Source organism: Peromyscus californicus, unplaced genomic scaffold (assembly GCF_007827085.1).
Source record: "Peromyscus californicus insignis strain IS unplaced genomic scaffold, ASM782708v3 Scaffold_19__1_contigs__length_69161282, whole genome shotgun sequence".
Taxonomy (NCBI): Eukaryota; Metazoa; Chordata; class Mammalia; order Rodentia; family Cricetidae; genus Peromyscus; species Peromyscus californicus.
In genome coordinates this window covers 37,906,338-37,931,781 of record NW_026294491.1, presented here as the reverse complement: position 1 = coordinate 37,931,781, position 25,444 = coordinate 37,906,338, and the positions used below count along the sequence as shown (strand labels likewise).

At 47.8% G+C, this 25,444-nt stretch overlaps 1 protein-coding gene across 1 annotated transcript in view; it reads right to left on the bottom strand.

Moving 5' to 3' along the window:
- The window catches only part of Fam178b (family with sequence similarity 178 member B), a 110,654-nt gene that overhangs the window by 48,635 nt on the left and 36,575 nt on the right, over positions 1–25,444 (bottom strand). The window contains 1 exon segment of the mRNA XM_052745149.1: positions 5,044–5,158. Coding sequence (XP_052601109.1) covers positions 5,044–5,158 — 115 coding nt within the window.

Here is a 25,444-nt window from a genome sequence, read left to right as displayed (position 1 = left end):
AAGAGGGGCTGGAGGGTTGGCTCAGAGGTTAAGAGCACTGGCTGTTCTTCCAGAGGTCCTGAGTTCAGTTCCCAGCAACCACATGGTGGCTCACAACCATCTGTAATGAGATCTGGCGCCCTCTTCTGGCCTGCAGGCAGAACACTGTATACATAATAAATAAATAAATTTAAAAAAATAAATAAATAAAAAAAAAAAGAAAGTGGTTTGGGTATAAAACCTTGGACTCACTAAGATAGGATAATACAGTACTTTCTCTGAATCTGCCAAATACAAATGGACTGGATATTATAAATATAATTTTTACCTGATAATGTTCTTATATATATAGTTTTACTATGTTAGAGTTAAAGCCTTTCCTTTTTATTTAGACAAAAAGGGAGAAGTGTGGGATATTTGTACACTGTGTGAAGGTGTACTGCTGTGACTGGTGTAATAAAAAGCTAAACAGTCAATAACTAGGCCAATAGGCAGGAGGCATAGGCAGGATTTCCAGGAATGAAAGGAAGTAGAGCTGAATCTAGGCACATGAGAAACACCAGGAGACGCAGAAGAAGCAGGATGGGTGGGTGGTATGTGACAGAATGTAGATGAATAGAAATGGGTTAAGTTATAAGAGCTAGTTAGATAGATTGCAAGCCCAGTGCCACTTTGAGATCTTTGGCGGCAGTTAACTCTGCAGCTCACACACGATTGAGCCTGTATGATAATGAGTATTCAGAGACAGGTAATGCCTGGGGGGCGCTCACCAACCTAAGACAGAGTGCCTGTGTGGCCTGGGCAGGCGTCTCCATGATGGGTAAGGTGACCTGCTGACGTCCCACGTAACCTAAGTCAGAAGCTCATTTTTTAGTAAAAGGGGGGACCTGTAGGTCCCTGGCCCCCGTTTTGTGTAACTGTTGCCTTGCTTGCTGACCTTGATCTTGATATCCTCCCTATGCTAATTCCCTACTGGGTTCCACCCTCCTGAATGCTTAAGGGAAGTTCCTTGTCTGTGTATCCTGCATAATGGGCGTTAAGAGCTTAGATGCAAGATTGTAAAACATCTGTAGCGAACTTCTGCCCTCCAGGGTTCTCCCATTGTGTTATAAGCCTGTATTTATGACCTCTTCCCTCCTTCAATAAACAGCATTCGGCATAAATAAATAAATAAATAAATAAATAAGAAAAAAAAAAGAGCCAGTTAGAAACAAGCCTAAGCTAAGGTCAAGCTCTCATAATTAATAAGAAGTCTCCGTATTGTTATCTGGGAGCTGGCTGGTGGGACAGAGAAAGACTTGTTACATATGGCATCAAGCAGTGAGACCTGCTACAGTTTGTACAAACTGGAGTTGGTATCTCCTTAAATGAGAGCAGTCCTCGCTGAACCAACAAGGTTTATGTATGCAAATTATACCTGGATCAGTTACACACTCAAGGCAGTTACCCACTACCCCAGTGCTGGACAGGATGGTCTCTCAGTGTGTTGTCGTTTGTTTACCTGCTGGTGTCTGCAAGGGGATGTCCTGTCTGAGAACCAAGTGGACCAAGACTCCTGACTCCAGAGAACAGCACTAGAATGTTCTTGAAGGGCCAGAACCATGTATCTAGGCAACTCCTTCAGCAGGCCTTTTGTTACAGTTTGGATAAGAAATGTCCCCCAAAAGGATTCTATTTTGAAGGTCAGTCCTCATGAGAGTGCCAATTTCATTAACTGGTGAATTCCTAGTTGAGTGGGCTATTAGGAGATGAGGTGTGGCTACAGGAAGCAGTCACAGGGGTGTGGTTTTCAAGGGTATAGCCTGTCCCCACCACCAGCTGAGCAGGCTCCCCAGGCCCTCTGCCTTGCCACTAAAAGCAAGGAAGACAGCTGACCTCGGACAGAACCCTCTGAAATGGGGAGCCCAGATACATGTCCCCTCCTCCCTTGGACAACTGACAGCTCTGTAATCAAGAGGCAGCACTGGAGGACCACAGCTATCTAAGGGCCTTCCTGTTGTTTCCAGCCTCTGCTGCAGTGTGGGCCCAACCCCTTGCAAGGATGCTGATGCTCCAACTGCTGTTTTCTATTTATGTTCACACACTGGCCTCTCTTCTGCCCTTCCATTTCCCAAATCCTCCCACTTTCTGGACCTATGATTTGCATGCATTTGGTGCAGCTGCCAAAGGGCTGTGTCTTTCTGAGAGGAAGTCTTTGTGTGTGTGTCTGAGTTGTGTACCTTGCCTGCAGGGATGTAGGGGGGTGTGCATGTGTGTGCGTGTGTGCATGAGTGTGCACCTGTGTGAATACATTGGGAAACAGTCATCGTCCTCCCTCATCATTCCCCTACCTTGCTTTCTGGTTGGGAATCTTAGCTTTTCACCACCGAGCCAGCTCTCACTGAACCTGGATCTCACCGTTTTGGCTAGAATGGCCTGCCAGCAAGCTCCCGCCATCCCGGCATCCCGGCATCCTCTGTCTCTGTCCCCCAGAGCTGTGCCTCACTTTTCCATGGGTTCTGGGAACCCAAACTCAGGTCCTCATGCTTGCACAGCACACACTTTACCAACAGAGCCGTCTCTCCAGCGCTGTTAGAAAATCGCGATGCACATTGAAGAAGAGAGATGGTGGCAGAAATCCGAGATTAGGAACAGATAGTGCAAGACATGGCTTTCTCACAGCGACTAGAGACAGCCGGCTAGTGTGCGGCTGTGTGCAGAGGCATTTCAATCCTTCCTTCCAGCCTGAGCTGTTATGAGACTCTGGGGTGCTACCAGAGGCGGTCCACAGGGAGCCCTAGGTAGTAACATGTCTAGAAGCCAATAAGGAAGAAAAAAACCCAGTGTGAACAAATGGCACAATGCCAGCATCTAAGAGTGGCGAAGAACCAGGACGAACAGGACCATGGGACAAAGGTGGCCTGCTCTAACCTTTCTCTTGTCTCTTCCTCAAGCCATTGTGCCCTTGGTGAAGGAATGCTGGAACTATCTGGATGTTTCCCAAACACTTTGCAGGAATTGTCTTTCAGCTCCATGATGAGATCCGGAGCATTCTCAAGTGTAGCAGCCACTTTACAGCAACCCAAGAAACAGCCCTGAGCATCCATCTCCACCACCCACCTGCTCCAGGAAAGATGCAGGAAGAAGAATGAATGCATGTAGAAAAATCTCTCCAGTCTCGGGGGCTTGGCAGGTGGTCCCCAGCCTGCTCTTACAAGCCACAAGCAAGAACAATGCCCTTGCGGCCATTGATGGGCCCTCCAGGTCCATCTGAATCCTCTCTGGACAACAGGGTTAACGGTTATGCTCCTTAAAGGAAGGGGTCAAAAGGAATGCCTAGGAGTGAGACTACGTGGCACATCAACTCCCCTCTTCCAATTTGGGGCTTCACTGTACCTGGTCAAGCTGAAGTCTGTGTACTAATGTTTGTGCATGGAAAACTGGAGACGTGTTTAAAGGCCACAGACTGAAGGCCTCTGGGAAGAGCAGAGCTGCATAGAAACTGGGAAGTCTCCAGTGTATTTCCAACCTCCCGGGTGGGGTCTGGGTACTCACCAAAGCCTGTGTGTCACAAGTGGCTTATTGATCCCCTCCACCACCAGGCTCTTCCTCTGGCATGCTTTGCCTTTTCTGAGTATAATTCAAGTTTCCCCACTCATCCACGACACAGCAGGGTGTGTGAGAGAGCAGCACAGCAAGAGGCTTATTACACCCAATATGGAGCGCTGTACTCCAGAAGGGAAAGGGGCAGGAGCGTGGCAGGCTGGCACATGCGTGGGGTATTTATAGCAGAGCCAAGTGTGGCTGGGTTTGGCAGACAATTACTAAACAGTCGTGGAACAGGTTCTTAAGAAAGCTCCCGCTTTCCCTGCAGAGAAACATCCGGCAGCTAAAGAAAGGGTCCCAGCTCTGCCTGGGTGGAGGGACTGCTGCCGGATGCAGGGTGGGGGACATCTCAGAGAGTTTTCAAGGAAGTTGGGATGTGCTGTGATTTGGAGAACAATCGAACACACACACTTTTATAGCCTCTATCTGGTCATCACCCACCCGACAACAGTCATTCATGATTTGTGTGGCTCTGTCCCCCAAGGGCAGGGATGTGCGCACACAATTAGCATCACTGTCCAGCACTACCACCAAGCCCAGTACAGGCACAAAATGAACTCATGCAAAATAGAACCTAGTGGAAACTGTATGCAAAACAGTGCTGATGCTGGGGGATAGCTCAGCTGGCAGTTCGTCTAGCTGGCATGAGCCCTCCGGGAAAGGAGTTTTTTTGTTTTTTTTTGAACAAAATTGATTATAGATACAAATTGTATTTTTGAGACAGTCTTACTGTGTAGCTCTGTCTGGTCTGGACTCCTTATTTAGATCAGGCTGGCCTTGAACTCACAAAGATCTGCCTGCTCTGCCTCCTGGGACTAAAGGATATTCAAGGGTTTTCCATTTTAAGCTAGACACATCGGTGTGGACCTGTAATCTCAGCACTCTAGGAGGCAGAGGCAGGAGAGTAGCCTTGAGTTTAAGGTCAGCCTTGTATACATAGAAAATTCTAGGCCAGCTAGGCTATAGCAAGACTCTGTCTTTAAAAACAGTGGTCTGGGGTATAGCTCAGTTGGTACAGTGCTTGGCTAGCACTCAGGAAGCCCTGGGTTTACTCTCCTGCACTAAACAGAGAGTTTGAGGCCTTCCTGAAAGGTATGAGACCCCATCTCAAAACACCCAAACAAACACACATCCTCTCCCAGCCCAACAATGACAGAAAGCTGGGCTTGGCTGGCCAGGAGCTGCTGTAAGCACCAGCTGAACAGATTTGAGCAAGACTGGAGTCTGCCTGGGGGAGGTACCAACTAGACTGAGAAGTCTGGGATCCAGCAGAGGGAGGGGGCAGGGTCTGAGTAAGTGACAGAACGCTTCCACCCCGGCTGTCTAGGCACCCCTGAGGTCTCAGTCCAGAAGGCCACACTGGGGCGACACTTGTTCTCACAGGTAGGTATGGGTGCCTGTGCAGCAGTCCTACCCTGTAGGCTAAGAGTCACTTGAGAACTAGAGAGCAGGTAGCAATGAGGCTGGGCAGCCACACACCTTGTGCTGTGCTGGAAGGGCCCGTGTGGGTAGAGGGCAGGGTTGTAGGCTCCCAGGCTGTGGAACACCGCCTTGACCTCTTGCAGTGAGGGACACCAAAAGCGCATGTCTGCATCTGTCAAAGGACAAAGGAGGCAGAGTTGAGACTGGGGAGAGGAGGGGGTAGGCCACACCACTGCCTGGGCGATGCCCAGCTCGGGGTAGGCAGGTCCTCCATGTGCTGGCATCAGGGGCATCAGCTGTACAAGTGAAGCATCAGGTGCCTGTGTTTTTCGGGTACTCCACGGGACTTCAGGGGCCGCACTGAAGCACACAGGCAGGAGGATGGCCAGGCCTGATGTCCATTCACACCAGGGGGCAGCTGGGCTCAGCTGCTCACGGCCAGGTGAGACAAGACTCAGGAGCCGTTGCAGCAGCAGCAGCATCCCCCTGCTCCCTGACACTGCCCACTGCTGCCCCACTGGCACTCTTGCTGAGACCTCTGCGGGCCTCCTGGGCCACTGTCCCTGCCGGGAGCATGCCCTGCCTCCCCCTTCAAGTCCACATCAACAGGGAAAAAAACTTCATCCTTCGAGTTTTCCCTGTCAGACCATTTAAGGACATATTCAGAAAACAACAAGAAAATGATGCCTGGCCAATGCTGCAGGGCAATCACCCTTCCCACAGGCCTTTCTGCTCCTTGGCCTCTCACACCCTCACTAGGGGCCGAGGTTCTGTCTCTGCCCTGTTAGCACTTCTCTGTATTATCTTATCTGTTAGTTACTTGCTTCTAGTCTGCCTCTCTCCAACAGTACACAAATTTGTGCTGGCTCATTCCTGTAATCCTAGCACTTGGGTGGAGGAGGCAGGAGGATTGCTGTGACTCTCAGGTCAGTCTTGGCTGCAGAAATGAGACCATCTCTCAAAAATAAAAATAAATAAAAACAGAAATACTGCAGAGGAAGGGCCACATCTGCATATACTTCCAGGGCCTCGGAGCAGTCAGCATGGAAGAAATTGAATGAATGAATGAATGAATGAGAGAGAGAGAGAGATTCCAAAACAGAGCATGACTAAGCAGTTCACAGGTAAGAAGGAAGCTGTAAACAGGTGTTCTCAAATGTTGAATCAAGACCTTGGAGGCTGGGCTAAGACATTTGAGTAGCATCGGGAGGGTGAGTGTCCCACCCTAAGGTGAAAAGTAACCCAGTGGAGGTTCATCCTCTGTCCTCTGGGAGCACAAGTCCAAGAGGGAGAGAAGCCAGGGAGATAAGCAAAGGCCCAGGGTGTTCCTACAGAAATGCGAGGCAGGTAGAAGGTACGGAGCCTAGCCAGGTGTCTCCTGTGCTCCTGTACCTGCAGTCCCGTTCTCGGAGGAGGCAGAGGTGGGGAGATCACTGAAACTTCCAGCTTGGGCTACAAATAAGACTATCCTAACAAACAAAAGCAAGACCGGCAAGGTAGAGATGTCTGCAGCTAAGCCTCACAACCTGAGTTTGGTCTCCAAGACCCACTCAGTGCAAAGAGCGCCAGTTTCCTCCAGCTGTCCCCCGACCTCCACACCTAAGCCATGACATGAGCACACCCACACAAGCAAATACACATACAAATAAAGAGGAATGTAATGAAAAGATAAACCCTCAAACTGACATGGGCTCGAACCTGCCCGGGGGCGGGGGAGGCTGACTGCAGTGGACAAGGGAGGTGTGGCCACAGGTGATGGTGAGGAAGACACCCACCTGGAAGAGGTCGGACCATGACAAAAAGGAAGAGCATGGTGGGACCAGACGCAAGACAGGCCACAGAAAATGGGAAATGGCACCATCTTCAGGGCATAGAAAAGGGGAGCCTCCCTCCACAAGAACTACGCAAGGCTCTGTTACCTCAACTTGTGGAGAGGAGTTTCTGCAGGTCACACCATCTGCTGTGCTGACAGACAGCACCTGGCTGGGCACAGGGTCTTTGAAAGCTAGCCAAGGCCATTGCTTCAGCAGGCATAGGGTGTCTCTCTCCTTAGAAATGTATATGGGTCGGGACTAACCAAGTAAGTAATTAGACTCTTCGAGGAGGAAAAACTGTTGTTTTTTTCCCCTCTCGGCAACCTAACAAGTCAGAGAGCAGTAATGACAGCCCTCAACCTCCTCACAAACGAACACAATGCGAGTCCCCTCGCCAGAGCTCTGTTTACCTGGGCCTCCGGGGGCCTCTGCACGTACATGCACTCACACGTGGGCGGGAGCATGAACTTTCCAGAGAGGGGAAGAGAACCGACCCAGGGCGAGGCCCGGCTGGGCTGGGACATCCTGCCAGGCCCTCAGCGCCCCAGGGGGATGTGTCCTGCCCCACCTCAGCCCACACAGGTGCTCAGGGCTCTAAAACCCCCCTGAGGGCAGCAGAGTTGAGTGTGGACCTTGGTGCCATACCCCTCTTCTCTCCCACCCAGTTATAATTCCCCAACACAGTGTGACCAGACCTGAGGTGGCAGGGCAGTTTCAAAGGAAGGGGCCCAGATGTCGGGGATAAATCAGTCCTCATCAACAGCCCTGGAAGTCAGTTCTTGGATGACAGGAAAATACCACCCAGAGGCCATAATTAAGGCTTCCTAAGTAGGCCATGTGCTCAGCTTTTCCTCAGCTCTGTGTCCCAAATGAGGGATTTCTGGAGGGCTGACACATAAGAAAATCCAGACTCGAAGCCTCCAGGCTCTGTCTCTATCTCAGTCTCTCCACACATAAGGCAGTCATTTTAGGTGACTCCCAGAGTAGTACTCGGGCACTGGGGCTTTTCAAGTGCCAGCGTGGGCAGCAGGGCTCTGCCAGAGGCTGGGACCGGAGGCGGCCCTTTCAGTGGCTCTCCTGGGATGGAATGGATGCTTTAAAAGGAAAAACGGTATCTGGCCTAAAATAAAGTGACTTTTCCATCTGTGTCATGGAAGAAGCTGTTTTTCAGGGCTGTGCTCCCGGCACCGGTGACACGGAATGAGAAAACCACACGTGTCCTAAGCACTCTGGCAGGGACTTGGCCAGCCCCGGCGGTTCTGAGCCCAGCTCTCAATCCCCTTTCTGGGCCTCCACCACTCCTCTTGGGTCAGCACAGGTATGCAACGGTGAAGCAGGCGTTCTGCTCTTGTCCATCCTCGTCACCTCACCCCAGATCAGGTGTCTAATGAGCTGCCCTCTCTCAGCCTGGGTCCTAATTCTCTGAGGTCCCATATGCCTCCGGAGGAAAGGAGGCCCCAGAAAGGGGAGGAAACTGACTCTCACGGGAGGCTGGGAACTATCTTACTTCCTATTCCAGCTTTCATGACCTAACTTCCTCTGCTCTTTAGTGCTTAAATTCAAACTAGGTTCAGTATCGCTTGCTTTAGTCAATTAGCTTCAACTGGACTCACCGAAAGTGTTTATTCACTCAGCAACTGTTAACTGAACAAGGAGAGGGTACTACTGGAAATGTTCCGGGGCTGGGGGTGGGGATAGGAATCCTGATGCTGGAGACCTTGGAGACAGCAGCTTGGTGGGAGAGCCCGATGCACAAATTGGAGATGAACTGGGGAGTGGGACACCAGGAGGCCCAAGCGCATGCAGGAAGGTGTCCAGGGTGAGGGGAGCACACCCTGAGGAGCAATGTGACAGACTAGGCTCAAAGAGACCTGAACCCATGGAGGATTTCAGAAGCAAAGGAACGGGTGTGGGGCTTTGGGATGGAGACAAGGGCACAGAGGCAGAATATCCAGAAATAAAAGGCAAAGGGAAGTCACTGCTCTTGGGAGGTGAACCTGTCATCAAAGGGGTCTATGTACTCAATGAAAAGGGAAGCCTCTCTATCGAATCAGGACTTTAGTTTTTCTTTTCATGGTCCTGGAGATGGAACCCAAGCCCTTGCACATGCTAAGCACATGCTCTACCATTGAGCTACATTCCCAAGCCTTGAGTTCATATTTTAACCCATGTACATTTCATCACCCCAACCACAGCACGAGCACAGGGCCCACCATTCTCTCCAGTACTGACACTGCCACTCCAGCACCCCGGAAGTCCTGCTGATCTTGGTGCTTCTCCCCTTTTTGTTAGGCTTGAACTCATTCTCTGAAATCTTCCCTTCCCCACTGAACCTCTCCCTCAGAGACAGGGTGTCACTACGTACCCTAGGCTGGCCTTGAACTCTCAGCAATCCTGTCTCCCTCCCCCAGTTCGCTTGCCATTTGTGCACTGCGCTCTCCTACCAACTGCAGCCTCTGAGGTCCTGGGAACACAGGTATGAGCCACTATACCCTGCTCTCTTGGAACTTTCAGTTTCTCCTCTGCCTTTGCAGCCAGCTCCAAGGGCGCTCTTATTCTTCACTCCTGCCCCATTCATCCTGGGCCGAGGCTCCCCCTTGGTTGTCCCTACCAGCCTCCCTGCATGCCTCCCTGGCATCTCTGCGGGCCTCTGGCCTGTTGATTCACGGCTCTGCACACAGCATAGATGATGGCGTCCTCCTTTCCTCTGCCCTCTGTAACACACACCACTGCCTGGTGTCACCTAACACTAGAGTATTCGAGGCCCCCACCATTCAGACTGCATTGTGCCAGACCGCAGACGCACTCACACTGGCTAGAAAAAACAGACAAAAGCAAAACAAAAACCCACCTACGCTTAAAGAAGCTTCCAGTCTGTTTCTACGGTGAAAAAGGAGTCTGGGGCGGTGCAGAGGACAGCTGGTGCAGAGGCCTGAGCACACCTGTCGGGTCTGCACTGCCCACTGCTCTGCTCTGTCATTCTTAAGTCTGGGTCTCCAAGCTCCAGGTCATCTCACAGTCCAAGAAGACAACTATAGGCCCAGCCATCACATCTCAGCTCCAGACTTTCCTCTTTCTTTCTTAATAAGTGTATATTCATGTATATCATGTGTTAAACACACACAAACACACACACACAGAAACAAAAAACATAGATCTGTATGTGAGAAGAAACGTATTTGTCTTTTTGAGTCTGGCTTAATTCAACATGACGAGCTCCAGTTCTACCCATTTTCCTAAAAATGATGCAATTTTATTCTTACTATATAGCCTTGACTGGCCTGGAACTTGCTCTGTAGCCCAGGCTGGCCTTCCACCCACAGAGGTCTTCTTGGCTCTGCCTCCCAGGTGCTGGAACCAGAGGTGTGTGATACTATACCTGCATGCTGTTTGATTGTGTTCGTTTATTTTTTGAGACAGGGTTTCTCTGTGTAACCCTGGCTGTCCTGGAACTTGCTCTGTAGACCAGGCTGGCCTCAAACTCACAGAGATCCACCTGCCTCTGCCTCCTGAGTGCTGGGATTAAAGATGTGTGCCACCACCGCCCGGCTACTGTTTGATTTCTTTTTTTTTTTTTTTTTTTAAGATTTATTTATTTATTATGCATACAGGAGAGGATGTCAGATCTCATTACAGATGGTAGTGAGCCACCATGTGGGTGCTGGGAATTGAATTCAGGACCTCTGGAAGAGCAGTCAGTGCTCTTAACCTCTGAGCCATCTCTCCAGCCCCTGTTTGATTTCTTAATGACAGCTATCCTGACGAGGGTGAGATGGGACCCCTCACAGCTTTGACTTGAGTATCTCTAATGCTAAGGTCACTGCACTTCTTCTGAGGTCTTCTGTCCAGTTCAGGCAGCTGTCTTCTTACTTTGCCATCTGTTCTGGTTTCCCTCTCTGTTGTAACAAAACACTGTGACTGAAAGCAGCTTAGAGGAGGAAAGGGCATATTTGGCTGACAAGTCCAGGTTTCAGTCCAGCATTGAGGGAAGTCAGGGCAGGAACTCAAGCAAGAACTCAAAACAGAAACCATGGAGGAAGGCTGCTTGCTGGCTTCCTCTCTCAAACTTAATGCTCAGTTAGCCTTCTTGTAAAAGCCAGAACCATCTGCCCAGGGAGTTGTGCTGCTCCCAGTGGGCTGAGCCTGGGGTCCTCCTGCATCAATCAGCAATCCAGACCACCTCCCACAGACATGCCCACAGGTCAATCTGATGTGGGCAGTCCTTCAACTGAGATTCCTTTCTCACGTGACTCCAGGTTATGTCAAATTGATAGTTAAAGGCAACTACACACCATCTAAACGTGTACTGCTGTACTGCTTCTAAGGATGTGGGGCTCTCAGTGTGAGTCAGGAGATAGTAACAAACACCTTTCCCAACTTCAAACACCAGTTTGAGAGTGATTCCGATTCCACCAACAAGCTTCCCAGCTCTGCTGTGGCATTCAGTTGTCTAGAGTAGGTCCATACTCTGGGTTTTAGAACCCGATCTTTTTAGACTATGCCTGATCTCTGGAAGGAAGCAAAACAGGACAGCTGGCAAGGATTCAGAGTGATGGAAGTCTTCATTTGTTGCTTTGGAAGACAGTACAGTAGTTTCCTACAAAGCCCAACATGCTTTTACAAAAAGACCCGACAATGGTGCTCACTGGGAGCTAGCCAACTGAGCTGAACACAGGGCCTTGGGAAAAGCTGCTTGTGTTTCTACCAACCTTATCCATCCTTGTTAAAAACTGAAAACCAAGCTGGGTGATGGCGCACGCCTTTAGTCCCAGCACTCAGGAGGCAAAAGGAGGTGGATCTCTGAGTTTGAGGCCAGCCTGGTCTACAGAGTGAGGACAGCCAGGGCTACACAGAGAAAACCTGTCTCAACAAACAAACAAACAAAACCCCCAAACAACAACAACAAATCTAGAACCAGAAGTCCTTCAACAGGCAAGGAGATAAACTGTGTATGTCCATACAACAGCATATGCAGCAATAACAAAAAAATAGTTATGGGACAAAAAAGGCGTGGAAGAGCCCTGAATGCTTATTGCTGAATATGACAGAAGCCAATATGTAAAAACTAGATACTGTTTCTGTCTTGTTTTGTTTTACGAGACGGGGGTTCTCTGTGTGGGTCTGGCTGTTTTGGGACTTTCTCTGAGACCAGGCTGGATTCAAACTCAGAGAGATCCACCTGCCTCTGCCTCCCAAGTGCTGGGATTAAAGGAGTGTACCACTACCCAGCCTTCTATTTTTACTTATTTTTATTTTTTTCTTGTTGACTGCATACTGTTTTTTGTAATGTTAGACAGCAAGGATGCTTGGGGGTAGACTACGTATTGTGCAATTTCAACTGTGACATTTGAATAGGGAGATACTAAAAACACAGAAGTTGCCCGACACTGGGGGCCAGAAGTGAAAACACACACACACACACACACACACACACACACACACACCCCATGTTCACTCAAGAACAGGGTGGGATGTAGTTCAGTGATAAAGCCTTTACCTAGAGTGTAACACACACACACACACACACACACACACACACACACACACACACACACACACATAAATGACTACCACTTTTTCTCTATTCCCAGAAACCAGCTGAATTAATCTGGGGTATGACTTAGGTTTGGGAATTAAGAAAAATTTCCAAGTAGTTTTTGTTTGTTTGTTTTGTTTTGTTTTGTTTGGGGAGGGGACAGGGTTTCACTCTGTAGTTTTGGTGCCTGTCCTGGAACTCACTCTGTAGACCAGGCTGGCCTGGAACTCACAGAGATCTGCCTGGCTCTGCCTCCCGAGTGCTGGGATTAAAGGTGTGTGCCATCACTGCCCGGGGCAAGCAGTTTGAATATGTAGTTAAGTTTGCGTCCCACTAAGCAAATGAAAGCTGTGGCTGTCATTACAGAACAGTATGTGGACTTCTTTCACACACTCTGGCAGATGATAAGGGGTGGCCAGCAGCTCCTAGACACCAATTCTCCTTGAACACCCGGAGCTCTTGTCCTATACTTGAGTCCAACTGCCTATGGTCTGGGAAACAGGGGTCTAGTCACTATAGCTCCATGCCAGGCTACAGAAGGCACCAGTACTGTTTAAAGCTTAGCAACAGATGAGAACGGCTTTGGCCAGAGGCAGAATCTTCGAGGAGCTACTAGTTCCCACTGACTGAGATATTAAAATCCAACAGTTAAGGGGGTTAGAAAGATGGCTCAGTAGTTAAGAGTATTTACTGCTCTTCCAGGGGATCCAAGCTTAGTTCTCAACATCTATGTCAGGTTGTTCACAATCACCTATAACTCCAGCTCTGAGGGATCTGAAGCTCTCTTCTGGCCTCCTTGGGAACATGCACTTCTGTGCACACATGCACACGCACACACGCACACACGCACACACACACACACATTTTTATTTTTATTTATTTTGGTTTTTGGAGACAGGGTTTCTCTCTGTTGCCCTGGCTGTCCTGAAACTCTCTGCGTAGACCAGGCTGGCCTCAAACTCAAAGATATCTACCTGCCTCTGCCTTCTGAGTGCTGGATTAAAGGTATATACCACCACTGCCCATTCAACAGACAATTTTTATAATTAAAAATTATAAAAATAAAACTTAAAAAAGATAATTTACCATGATCAAGTTAGGTTTATTCTAGAGGTGCAGGGATGGCCCCATACATGCAAATCAATAAATGTGATACCTTACACAAATGGACTAAAGAACAGAGGAGATGTAGAAAAGGCTTCTGACAAAAAATTCAACTTTTTTTTTTCTTTTGAGACAGGGTCCCACTGTGTATCCCTGATTGGCCTGAAGCTTGCTCTGTAGACCTTAAGGTCCTAGAGATCCACCTGCCTCTGTCTCCTGAGTGCTGGAATTAAAGGCATGTGCTACCATACCTGGCTCCTTTCATATTAGAAGTCCTGAAGAAAGGGAATAGAAGGAATATATCTCAATGTAATCATGGCAATCCTACAGCCAACACTGTACTACATAGGGAAAACTTTCAAGTATGTGCAGTGAAGTCAGGAGCAGGTAAGGTTGCCCACTCTTCTCACTCTCATTCAGGACAGTACTGGAGCAACAGGGGAAGAGAAACAAGCAGAAGAGACATCGACAGGATGGGAAGAAGCAGCATTCTAATCACATGCCTTTAATTTCAGCACTGGGATAGGTGACTCTCTCTGAGTCTGAAGTCAACCTGGTCTACATATCTTGTTCCAGAACAGTCAGGATTACACACTGAGACTCTTATCTCAGAGAGAGAGAAAGTGGGAGGAGGGACCCTATAGACTCTACCGGAAACTTCTAGAACTGTAAGCATCAGCACTTTCAGCACAGTGGCAGAGTGCAAAACGCACACCCAGAAATCAGCAGCCCACTTAGAAACCAGCAGGAAACACGCTGAGAAAGAGAGCAGGGAGCAATGTCGTTCATAGTACGTTCCACAACCCACCCCTACCCTCGGAATAAACCTACCAAGAAAGTGAAAGACCTCTACAGTGAAAACTTTAGAACACTTGAAAAGAAACTCAAGAGGAAGCTAGAAGATTAAATGGCTGTCCTACCAAAAGCAGTTGACAGATTCAGTGCAATCACATCAAAATTCCAATACCAGTCTTCACAGAAATAGGAAAATTAATATTTACTGAAGCACGAAAGACCCCAGATAGCCAAAGCAATCCTGAGCAATAGTGTTGGAGAGATCACCATAGCTGGTTCCAAGGTACAGTCTGGAGCCAGGTAACAGAAACAGCATGGTTCCGGTAGAAAAACAGGTGTGCACATCAATGGAACAGAACAGAAGTCCAAACAGAAACTCATGCAGGTATAACCACTTGATTTTTTGACAAAAATGCTAAAAAATACTCATTTGTGCTGGGAAACTGGGTATTTACACATAGAAGAATGAAACTAGATCGCTATCTCTCACCCTCTACAAAAATCAACTCCTAGTGGATCAAAGACCTTAATGTAAGACCCCAAACTCTAAAACTACTAAAGAAAAAGCAGGGGAAACACTTCAAGATAGCACTTTAGTAAAGGCTTTCTGAGAGCTCCAGCTGCTCAGGAAATACGGCCAACAATTGACAAATGAAATTTGCCATGAAATTAAAAAGCATTTGTACAGCAAAGGAAATCTGTCAATCATGAGAAGAGGAAGCCTACAGAATGGGCGTAAACCTCTGCCAGATACACATCTGACAAAGGATTAATTCTGTTAATAGCATATGCAAGAAAACAGACAACGCCACTAAAAACAGGGGCCACAGAACTGAACAGAGATCTCACAAAGGAGCAAATACAAATGGCCAATGAACATCATAAACAATGTTCAACATCTTTAGCCACCAGCAGAACTCAAACTGAAAGTATTCTGGGAGTCCATCTCAGCCTGGTCAGAATGTCTATCAACAAGAAAACAAGTGACCTGGGCCAGTGGTGGTGGTGGCCTCGCCTTTATTCCCAGCACTAAGAAGGCAGAGGCAAGCAGTTCTTTGAGTTCAAAGCCAGCCTGGTCTACAGGGCAATTTCTAGGACGGCCATAGGCACACAGAGAACCACTCCCACAAAAGAAAACTCTGACACCCAATGCAGGCAAGGTTCTGGGGAAAGAGGAACTTTGGTGGGAGTATAAATTGGTGCAGCCACTACGGAAACCAGTGTGGAGGTTTTAAAAAAGCTAAAAGTAGAATTACTATATGATCCAACTATGCCTCTCCTGACATATACCCAAAGGTAATAAGACTCATATCCTACCACAGAGATACTTGCTCATCCACGCTTAGTGCCGCTCTGTTCACAACAGTCAGGAAAAAGAAACACTCCATCAACTGATGAATGGGTTGTGAAGATGTGGTATATAAACACAACAGAATTTTAGTCAGCTCTAAAGAATAATAATAACTGCAGGAAAATGGATGGAGTTAGAAAATATTTAAAAAAAAAAAAAACAACAAAAAACTAAATGGCCCAGGTTCTGGGAAAAAAAATGCAACATGTTCTCTCTTTCGTATGTAGATCTTAGCTTTGGATTTTGAATTTTCTGTTTCTTTGAAGTGAATGTCTGTAGAGGCCAGGAAACTATAAAGGGATCGTGGAGGGGGGAATCATGGGGGAGGGGGTGAGTAGAACACACATAATATAGACATAGAAGTGGAGACTATACTGCTGTGGAAAGGGTGAAGTTGGGTGGGTGTGGGGAGGGAGACAGGGGAGAAGATGTGGGAGGAGGGCTAACCCAAACTAAGGGCATATGGAAAACCACATGGAAACCTACCACTTTACAAGCTAATTAAGAAACATAATAACGATGATGATGATGATGATAACAAAGAACTTCTCCAGGCTGGGATACAGCTCAGTTGACAGAGTGCTTGCCTAACTTCATGAAGCCCTGGGTTGGAACTCGGACACCACATACACTGGGTGTGGTAGTGCATGCCTATAATGTCAGTACTGAGGAGGTGACAGCAGAAACATTAGCGGTGCAAATTCATTCTTGGCTACACAGTGAGTTCAAGGCCAGCCTGGCATACAGGAGACCCTGCCTGGGGAAAGAAAAACAAAACAGAAGCCCCCAACAATGTCAAGTCATAGAACGGATTCTGGGTCAAGAGTCTGAAGCTAAAAAGAAACCCTCTATCTCTGCCTGGTCACTCTGTCCCTCTAAGAGGCTGGTCCCTCAGAATCTGGAGTTTCTCAGCCCCAGCTACCCACCAGGTTGCCCTGGGAGCTCTAGACAGGCCTGGTGCCAGTGTGGTGTTGAGTGAGTTCCAGGCCTCCACTCTCCTGAGCTTTGGCAGCCCCTGATGCAATGGAACTTTGAGATGCCTGCTGGACAGGTAATGGGACGCAGAGCAAGGCAAGAGGTAGAGAACTTCAGAAGGCAGGGGAGGTGAGGTGGATGGCAGCCAAGCTGGAGCAAAACACAAGTGACTGTCCCCCCAGTCCAGCTGGGCGCACGACCCTGACTGTGGGGCACAAAACAGCACATCTAGAGCTTGGCCAACACCCCCATCTGCACAGCTGGAGGACCCTAAAGGATCGGAGCAGCTGTGCAAGGATGTCTGTGAGTAGGGTTCTACTCATTCACCAGAGAACTGCCTACGTCCTGTGATGTGCCAGGCTCGGACGGCTGCCAGGAACCCCACAGAAGGTCAGGACTGAAAACAACAGAGACAAGACCTGGGGCTGTGGAGACGGCTTGGCAGGTAAAGGCGCTTACTGCTCTGCCTGATGATCCGAGTTTAATCCTCAGAACCCACCTGGTGAAGGAGAGAACAGGCTCCCACAGGTTGTCAGCTAACTTCCACATGTGTGCTGTGACCTACACGCACACCTCCACACACACACTCAAAGACACATCCACAAAGTACGTACATTTTTTTTAGTTGTTGTTGAGATGGGATCTCACTATGCAGCCCTAGCTAGCCTGAATGGAACTCCTTGTTTAGACCAGGCTGGCCTCAAACTCACAGAAATCCACCTGCCTCTGCCTCCTAAGTGCTGGGATTAAAGGTATCTGCCACCACAGCTGGCAGAAATAAATAAATGTGAGTTTGATCATTAGCAACACGTAAGTCAGGTTCAGTGGCACACACTTGGGAGGTAGAGCCAGGAGGATCAGGAATTAAGTTATCCTTGTCTACATAACTGAGTTTGAGGCCAAACTGGGCTATGTGAGACCCTCTCTCAAAAAAGAAAGTGGGTGGCATGGGAGTGAATCTTGAAGGAGTTAAGGGGATAAATATGATCAAAATATAAAATTCTCAAAGAAGTAATCAAAATATTACATCAACATTTAATTTAAAAACTCAAGTCCCCTTGTCTCAGCTAATTTCTGTTGCTGTGATAAAACACTGACCAAGACCAGCTTTGGGAAGGAAAGGGTTTGTGGCCTACAAACACATTAAACCATAACTTTTCCTGTCTTGTTTTATTCAAGATTATCACAATATAAAACACAGTTCAATGTTTAAAAGTCCCATTCTCTTTAAAATTTTCAATACTTCAGAGGCTATAGAGGCCGTGCAGAGGTTTAAAGCACTTGTTACTCTTGGTCCAATTTCTAGAACCCACATGGTGCCTCGTCACCATCAGTAATTCCTGTTCCAGGGGATCCAAGACTCCCTTCTGACCTATTTGGGTACCAGGCATGAATGTAGTAAACATACATACTTACATGTAGGAACAATACCCATACATATAAAATAAATAAATCTAAAATTAAATTAAAATTTGAAAATGTCAACAATTCAAAGTCCAACGCCTCTTTAAAATGTTCATATTCAACCTCTTAACTGCGGGTTCCTGTAAAGTTGAAATGAAATTACATACTTTCTTATTCCAAGGGGAAGAGCCAGGGCAGAGTTACAGTCAGATCAGAACAAAACCAAGCTCCAACGGCGCAATAGCTCAGTGTCTGACAGTTGGTGCTCACACACGATCATCTGGGCTCCAAAGAGCCTTGGTAGTCTAAGTCTCGCCTGCTCTGACATCCACAGCACACACAGCTCATCTCAGTCCCAGGCTGGCTCCACTCCCCAGGTGCTGCTGTCCTTAGTATCCACCCTGATATCTCCAATATGCTTACGTCTCCACTGGCCTCTTTAGGGACTCCAACTCTGCCACATGGTACCAAACTCAGCTTCTCTCCCATGGCTCTCTTAATTCTGGAGCTTTCACTGCATCTGAGGCTGTACCTTTACCAATGGCCTCCTGCTTCTCTAGGGAGAATCTAAGCCTGCCACATGGTGCCAAGTCTCAGCTGCTCACCATGATCCCTTCATGCCTTCAAAACCAATAGCAACAACAACAACAACAACAAATTATTTGCTGGGCGGTGGTGGCACACACCTGTAATCCCAGCACTCGGGAGGCAGAGGCAGGTGGATCTCTGTGAGTTCGAGGCCAGCCTGTGGTCTACAGAGTGAATTCCAGGACAGGCTCCAAAGCTACAGAGAAATCCTGTTTCGAAAAACCAAAAAAAAAAAAAAAAAAAAGAAAAAGAAAAAAAAAACACAGATATTTGCATTATGATTCATAACAGTAGCAAAATTACAGTTATGAAGTACCAACGAAAATAATTTTATGGTTGGGGGTCACCACAACATGAGGAACTGTATTAAAGGGTCCCAGCATTATGAAGGTTGAGAACCACTGCTCTAGGGGTAAATGACTGTAATCCCAGTACAGATGAAATTGAGACAGTAGCATCAAGAATGCAAGGAAATGGTCAAATTATGTATATACCAAATAATTATTTTAAAATACATTGCTTTATGATTTATTATCACTAAATGTTTTGGGGGATGCACTGGTTAGTTTTTTCAGTCCACTTGACATAAGCTTTTGAGACAGTTTTCATGTAGCCCAGGCTGGCCTCAGATTTGTTATGTAGCCAAGGATGACCTTGACCTTCTGAGTCACCCACTAAGCACTGAGACTGCAGGTGTTCCTGTGCTGAGGATCAAACCCAGGGCTCTGTACATGCTAAGCAAGCACTCTATCAACTACGTGACATCTCAACCTCTAACTCCTTCTTGTAAGAAGGAACTTTGTGAACACTGTCTGGAGAGTTTGGAGAGAGGCCAGAAGGAAGGAAGGAAAGGAGGAGGCGGAAGGAGAGAAAATACAAGAGCAATGACAGACAGTGACCTGCAACCTGGGAGCCTCTAAGCCCCAGAAAGAATGATCCCAGAGCCCTGGGGACAAAATGGGGAAAATTCAGTGACCCAGGCAGGAAGAAGGAGTATCCAGAGACCCTGCCCAGGAAAGCGAATCAATTTGTGCTTAGAGTTGAACTTCTCGCCCACTTTCAAAGTATCTGAAGAATGTCCTGGCCAGGGTCATTCTATCTTACTACAAGCCCCTCCTCCTACACAAATATGATAGACGCTGGGAGAGAGAGCATGGACTGCGTAGGTAAAAATGAACCACATTGTTCTAGAGGCTGCTGGGAAAGGGCCTACATGCTCTTTGTCCCTTTTCTGGAGAGTTTGGTCTCCAGCAGGGGAGAAACAGTGCTTTCTACGCCACAGGTTCAGGGGGACTGGGGCTGAGATAATGGCCAGTTCCACACCTCTGCAAGCACCAAGACCATTCAGCCAAAACACATTGTTAAACTAACATGAAGTCATTACTTCCAAACAGTTAATTGCTCAAGAATGTTTGCTTTCCAAACCAAACTCTACCACAAGAAAAAACAAAAAACAGAAGAACAATTATAGTTAATAAACTTTAGGTTTGGCAAGACTGCAGGACACAGGGCCAGTGTGCAGAAAAGCCACTCATATTTTGCTTTGTTAGGAGTGAAAACGTCACAGGGGAAGTAAAGAAAATTATCTTACTTATAATAGCATTGCAAAGAATAAAATACTTAGGGGATACATTTAGATTTTATTTAATTTTAGTTGTGTATGTATGTGTAAGCCTGTGTGAGTTTCAGGAGCCCATGGATTCCAAAGGGTGTCTGGTTCCTAGAACTGAAGTTACAGGCTGTCTGATGTGGGTGCTGGGACCTGAGCCTGGGTCCTCTGCAAGAGTAATAAGACCTCTTAGTTGCTGAGCTATCTCTCCCACCCTGGTACATGGGAATAAACTTAACAAAAGAAGCATAGCTCATGTATACTTGAACACTGTGGAAAGAACAGTGAGGAAAGACATCCCATGTTCATGGACTTGAAGACAGGATTGTTGCCATGGTGTCGTGGTTTGCATGTGTCCCACAGTGTTAGAGACTTAATTCTCAAAGCCACAGTGGCGAGAGATGGGCTGTTCAAGAGCGATGAAGTTATGAGAAAAGAATTCTTAAGAATGGGCTGGTTATCTTGGGCGGGGCTTCCTCCTGAAAGGACGTGTTCAGCTGCCTTCTCTCATATGCTCGTGATGCCTTTGGTGACCTTGTGACACAGAAGTATGGTTCTGACCAGAAGTGGCCTTCAGGCTTAGACTTCCCAGTCTCCAAAACAGTGAGCTGAATACATGTCTGTTGTGTCCAAATCACCCAGTCTGTGGTATTCCGCTAACACAACATAAAACAGACAAAGACAGAAGGCAAGCACTGCCTGGTTAGCTACAGATTCAACACAAGCGAGAATAAAAACTCCAGCTGTTATTTTTACATAAATTGTCAGGATTTCCATGGCGTCTCAGATGAAAATGTGGGGACTCTGAATTGCTGCAACCATTTCAGAAAGGGTAGAGGATGAACACAACTCATTTCTGAAATCTACAGTTAGTCAAGAATTCCAACTGCTGGCATAAGAACAGATACATGAACCAATGAGGAAGCTGGGAATTTCAGAAAGAGACCCCTACATTCATGATCAATTGACTTCCAACATGGCTGCCAAGACAATTCAGTAAAAAGGGAACAGTACTGGGACAACTAGACGGCTCCAATGAAAGAATGAAGCTGAGCCGGGCGGTGGTGGCGCACGCCTTTTATTCCAACATCTGGGAGGCAGAGGCAGATGGAGCTCTGAGTTTGAGGCCAGTCAGGTCTACAGAGTGAGGTCCAGGATGGCCAGGGCTACACAGAAAAACTATATCTTGAAAAAACAAAACAGAATAAAGCTGAACCTCTGTCTCACATCTTGTATATAGGAGAGGGAATTCAAGGTAGATCAAAAGACCTACATTTATTTATTTATTTGTTTGTTTATTATTGTCTAGGCTGGCCTGTAACTCAGAGATTTGCTTATTACTCTGCTTCCTGAGTGCGGGGATTAAAGGCATGAAATACCACCTCCTGGATTTGTTTGTTTGTTTGTTTTTTAAGACAAGGTTTCTCTGTGTAACTTTGGTGCCTTTCCTGGAACTCACTCTGTAGCCCAGGTTGGCCTCGAACTCACAAAGATCTGCCTGGCTTAGCCTCCCGAGTGCTGGGATTAAAGCCGTGCGCCACCACTGCCCCGTTTATTAGTATTTTTTAAGACAGAATTCTCACTATGTTGCCTTGACTGACCTGGAACTCACTATGTAGACCAAGCTGGTCTCAAACTCATAGAGAGCTACATGCCTCTACCTCCCGATAGATATGTGCATCACCCACTTGACTCAAAAGGTCCAAATTTACGATCTAAAAGGAGAAAACTCTTAGAAGAAACCACAATGGTCAGGACCAGGCAATGGCATCTTTAAATTGGGTAGAAGGGGAAGCAAAATGGTAAACTGAACTTCACCAAAGTGAAAGCTGGGAATGGAGAGCTGCTCAGTGGACCTGAGCTGGAAACTCCAGCACCCACATAAAAAGCTGGGCACAAGTAAGTGTGCCTGTAACCCCAAGATTGTCTAAGAGCCTGCTGGACAGCCAGCCCAACCCAAAGGAGTGAGCATCCAATTCAGTCAGAACTGTCTCAGAGTGATAAGGCAGACTAAAGCAGACATGGACCTTGAAAACATTTTGCAAGAAGCCAGAGAAAAACACTACAGACTGTGTGCTATTATATACAATAGCCACTGTGGCACTGAGCATACAGGTCCAGGCCTTTAATACCAGCATTTGGGAGGCAGAGGCAAAGGCAGGGGTGAATTTGAGGTCAGCCTGATCTACACAGTGGGCACCACATCGGCCAGTGCTATATGGTGAGATTCTGTCTCTAAAGAAAAAGAATTCAAGACTGGTCTCAGATACAGACTAGTCTGGGATATATAACATTCTCTCCTAAAAAAACAACCCCCCAAAAAACCTAACTAACTAACTTTATGTCAAGTAGGCAAAGAGACAGTAGATTAAAGGTTGCCAGGAACTGGGGAGAAGGGTATACTGGGAAGGGTCTGACTGCCAATGGGCATAAAGTTTCTTTGGGCATAACAAAGCATTCTGTAGGCAGACAGCAGAGATGGCCGAGCTAGCTAAGCACGCACCAGTGAGTGAGCGTACAGTCAGCTAGCCGGCTCCAGGCTCCTGCTTTGACTCTCTGCCCTGACCTACCTCAATGATGGGCTGCGACCTGGAAATTCAAGCCAAATAAACACTTTCCTCCCCAACTTGGTTTGGTGAGTGTTCTATCACAACAACAGAAAGGACACTTGGAAATGTCCAGATTTGACAGCAGCAGGTTCTGGGCTGCTGAGCTGAGAGCCAAGCCCTTCTTCCTTGATAAGGGAGCACCATTTGCGCTGCTATCTGCTCAGGACAGCATGTCCGCCCCTGTGGTAAGATCTAGACAGCCCTGCACCTTAGCAGAGGAGCCACAGGAGGCCTCAGCAGCAGCCAGGTCTCTGAGCCACAGTCTGCAGAAACAGCTCTGGCTATTCCAGCAGAAACCAGGCTATTTCCTGCCAGAAGGCCCTGCAGAGGAAGCACATCTAGCCAGAACTAGGGCTGCCTATGTCATCACAAGCCTTTCTGGACAGGGATCCGAGGACATCTAGGAGACTGAGCCTCCCAGGGTCCAGCATTTGCTGTTTCTGTGTACTGTCTAAACAGTTACTTCTCTGCCAACATTGCCATCTAAGGAACTAACTGACCAGATATTAAAGGTACAGATACAGGCTATTGTGATAACTATGCTCAGACAATGTAGCCACCCTTGGAATCCTGGGGTTGGTTCCAAGACCCTATCCAAAAATCTGAGGTTTCTCAGGTCCCTTATACAAAATACCACAGCAGTTCAAAGAAGCCACACATATCACATATCTTCTCACAGTCTTCAAATCATGTACCGAGTACATCCCTCTATGGTCTTCAGACCATCTCTGGAGCCTCAGAGTAGTTAACACAGTGGCAAGACTGTACAAACAGGGAGCCTTGTTGTACTGTACAGTTCAGGGACTCATTAAAAAAAAAAAAAAAAAAAAAAAAAAAAAAGGCCGGGCGGTGGTGGCGCACGCCTTTAATCCCAGCACTCGGGAGGCAGAGCCAGGCGGATCTCTGTGAGTTCGAGGCCAGCCTGGACTACCAAGTGAGTTCCAGGAAAGGCGCAAAGCTACACAGAGAAACCCTGTCTCGAAAAACCAAAAAAAAAAAAAAAAAAAAAAAAAAAAGAGTATCTGAAAAGAAGCTGGGAAAATGGGTTTCTTGGGATTAGTCCTAGAGGGTCGGCTTTGTGAGACTGAAAACTCCACACACAGCCAAGATGTTCGAAGGGCACTGACAGTCAGAAAACACGGCAAGCAGCCTTTGAAGCCTGTGGCCCAGTTCTGTACAGTGAAACAAGGTGGAAAGAATGTCCTGGTGGGCTGGGTGTGGTGGCACACGCCTTTAACCCCAGCAAACCCGAGGCAGAGGCAGGTGGATCTCTGTGACTTAAAGGCCAGACTGGTCTACAGAGTACATTCTGGGACAACCAAGGCTATGTAGCGAGACCATGTCTCAAAAAACTTCAAACAAACAAACAAAAAGCCCCAGTCAGCCGGGTGTTATGCCGCACACCTTTAATCCCAGCACTCAGTGATAGTGAAACGGCGCTGGTTGGTGGCGCTGGTTGGTGGCGGAAAAGTCACAGGCCACGGCCACGACTACCAGAGTTACAAAGAGCTTTATTAGAAAGAAATAGGGGATAGGAGGGGAGCCAGGTCTGGCCGGGGAGGGAGCAGAGCAGAGCAGGGAGCAGAGAGAGAACACAGAGCAGAGAGAGAGGTGGGGGTCCACGTCTGGCTTTTTAAGGCGGGGATTGCGACCATGCAGCAGTGGTGCGTTGTCACCAGCGCCCACTGATGGTGTAAGACATAAGACACAGGACCCCGAGCTGCGCATGGACAGAATCCTAACACTCAGGTGGCAGAGGCAGGCGGATCTCTATGAGTTTGAAGCCAGCCTGGTTACATAGTGAGTTTCAGGACAGCCAGAGCTACCTAGGGAAACCCTGTCTTGGGAAAAAAAAAAGTCCTGGTAAAAAAGAAAACGAGGGTTGGCAAGATGGCTCAGTGGGTGAAGACACCTGCCACCAAGTCTGACGGCCTGAGTTCCATTTCCAGAACCCACAAGGTGGGAGAGGAGGACCGGCTCCCACAGGTAGCCTTCTGACCTGTGTGCGCGCGCGCCTGCACACACACACACGCACACACGCACACACGCGCACACGCGCACACGCACACACGCACACACGCACACACACGCGCGCGCGCGCGCGCGCGCACACACACACACACACACACACACACACACACACACGAAATCAAGAAGGGAGCATGTGTGATGGTCTGAATGAGGAATGTCCCCTATGGCGCAGGCATTGGGACACTTGCCCCAGGTTGGTCGAGGAAATAGCACAACTTTGCTGAAGAAGCGGTCACGGGGAGGAGGTTGAGAGTCCGGTCTCACCCCACTTCCAGTTCCCTCTCTGCCTTGTGCTGGGGTTGAAGATGTGAGTGCTCAGCTTCCTGCTGCCATGCCTGCCACTGGCTGCCACGACAGACTCATTTCTCTGGAACCATAAGCCCAAGTAAAACTCTCCCAGAGGTTGTCTTGGACACGGTATTTAATCACAGCAACAGCAAGGTAAATAATGCACATGCAGAGAGAAATCCATGCAAAGTGGAGGCCTCTTCTTGTGGCCTGTGTTTCAACTTTGCCTTTTTAAGATTTGTGTGCTAGGGATCAAACTCAGGTTTTCCTGCTTAGGCAGACATTTTATCACTGAGCCCTCTCTTTCCAGCCTTGAACCCTGTCTCATGAGAACATGTAATGCATGATAGTCCT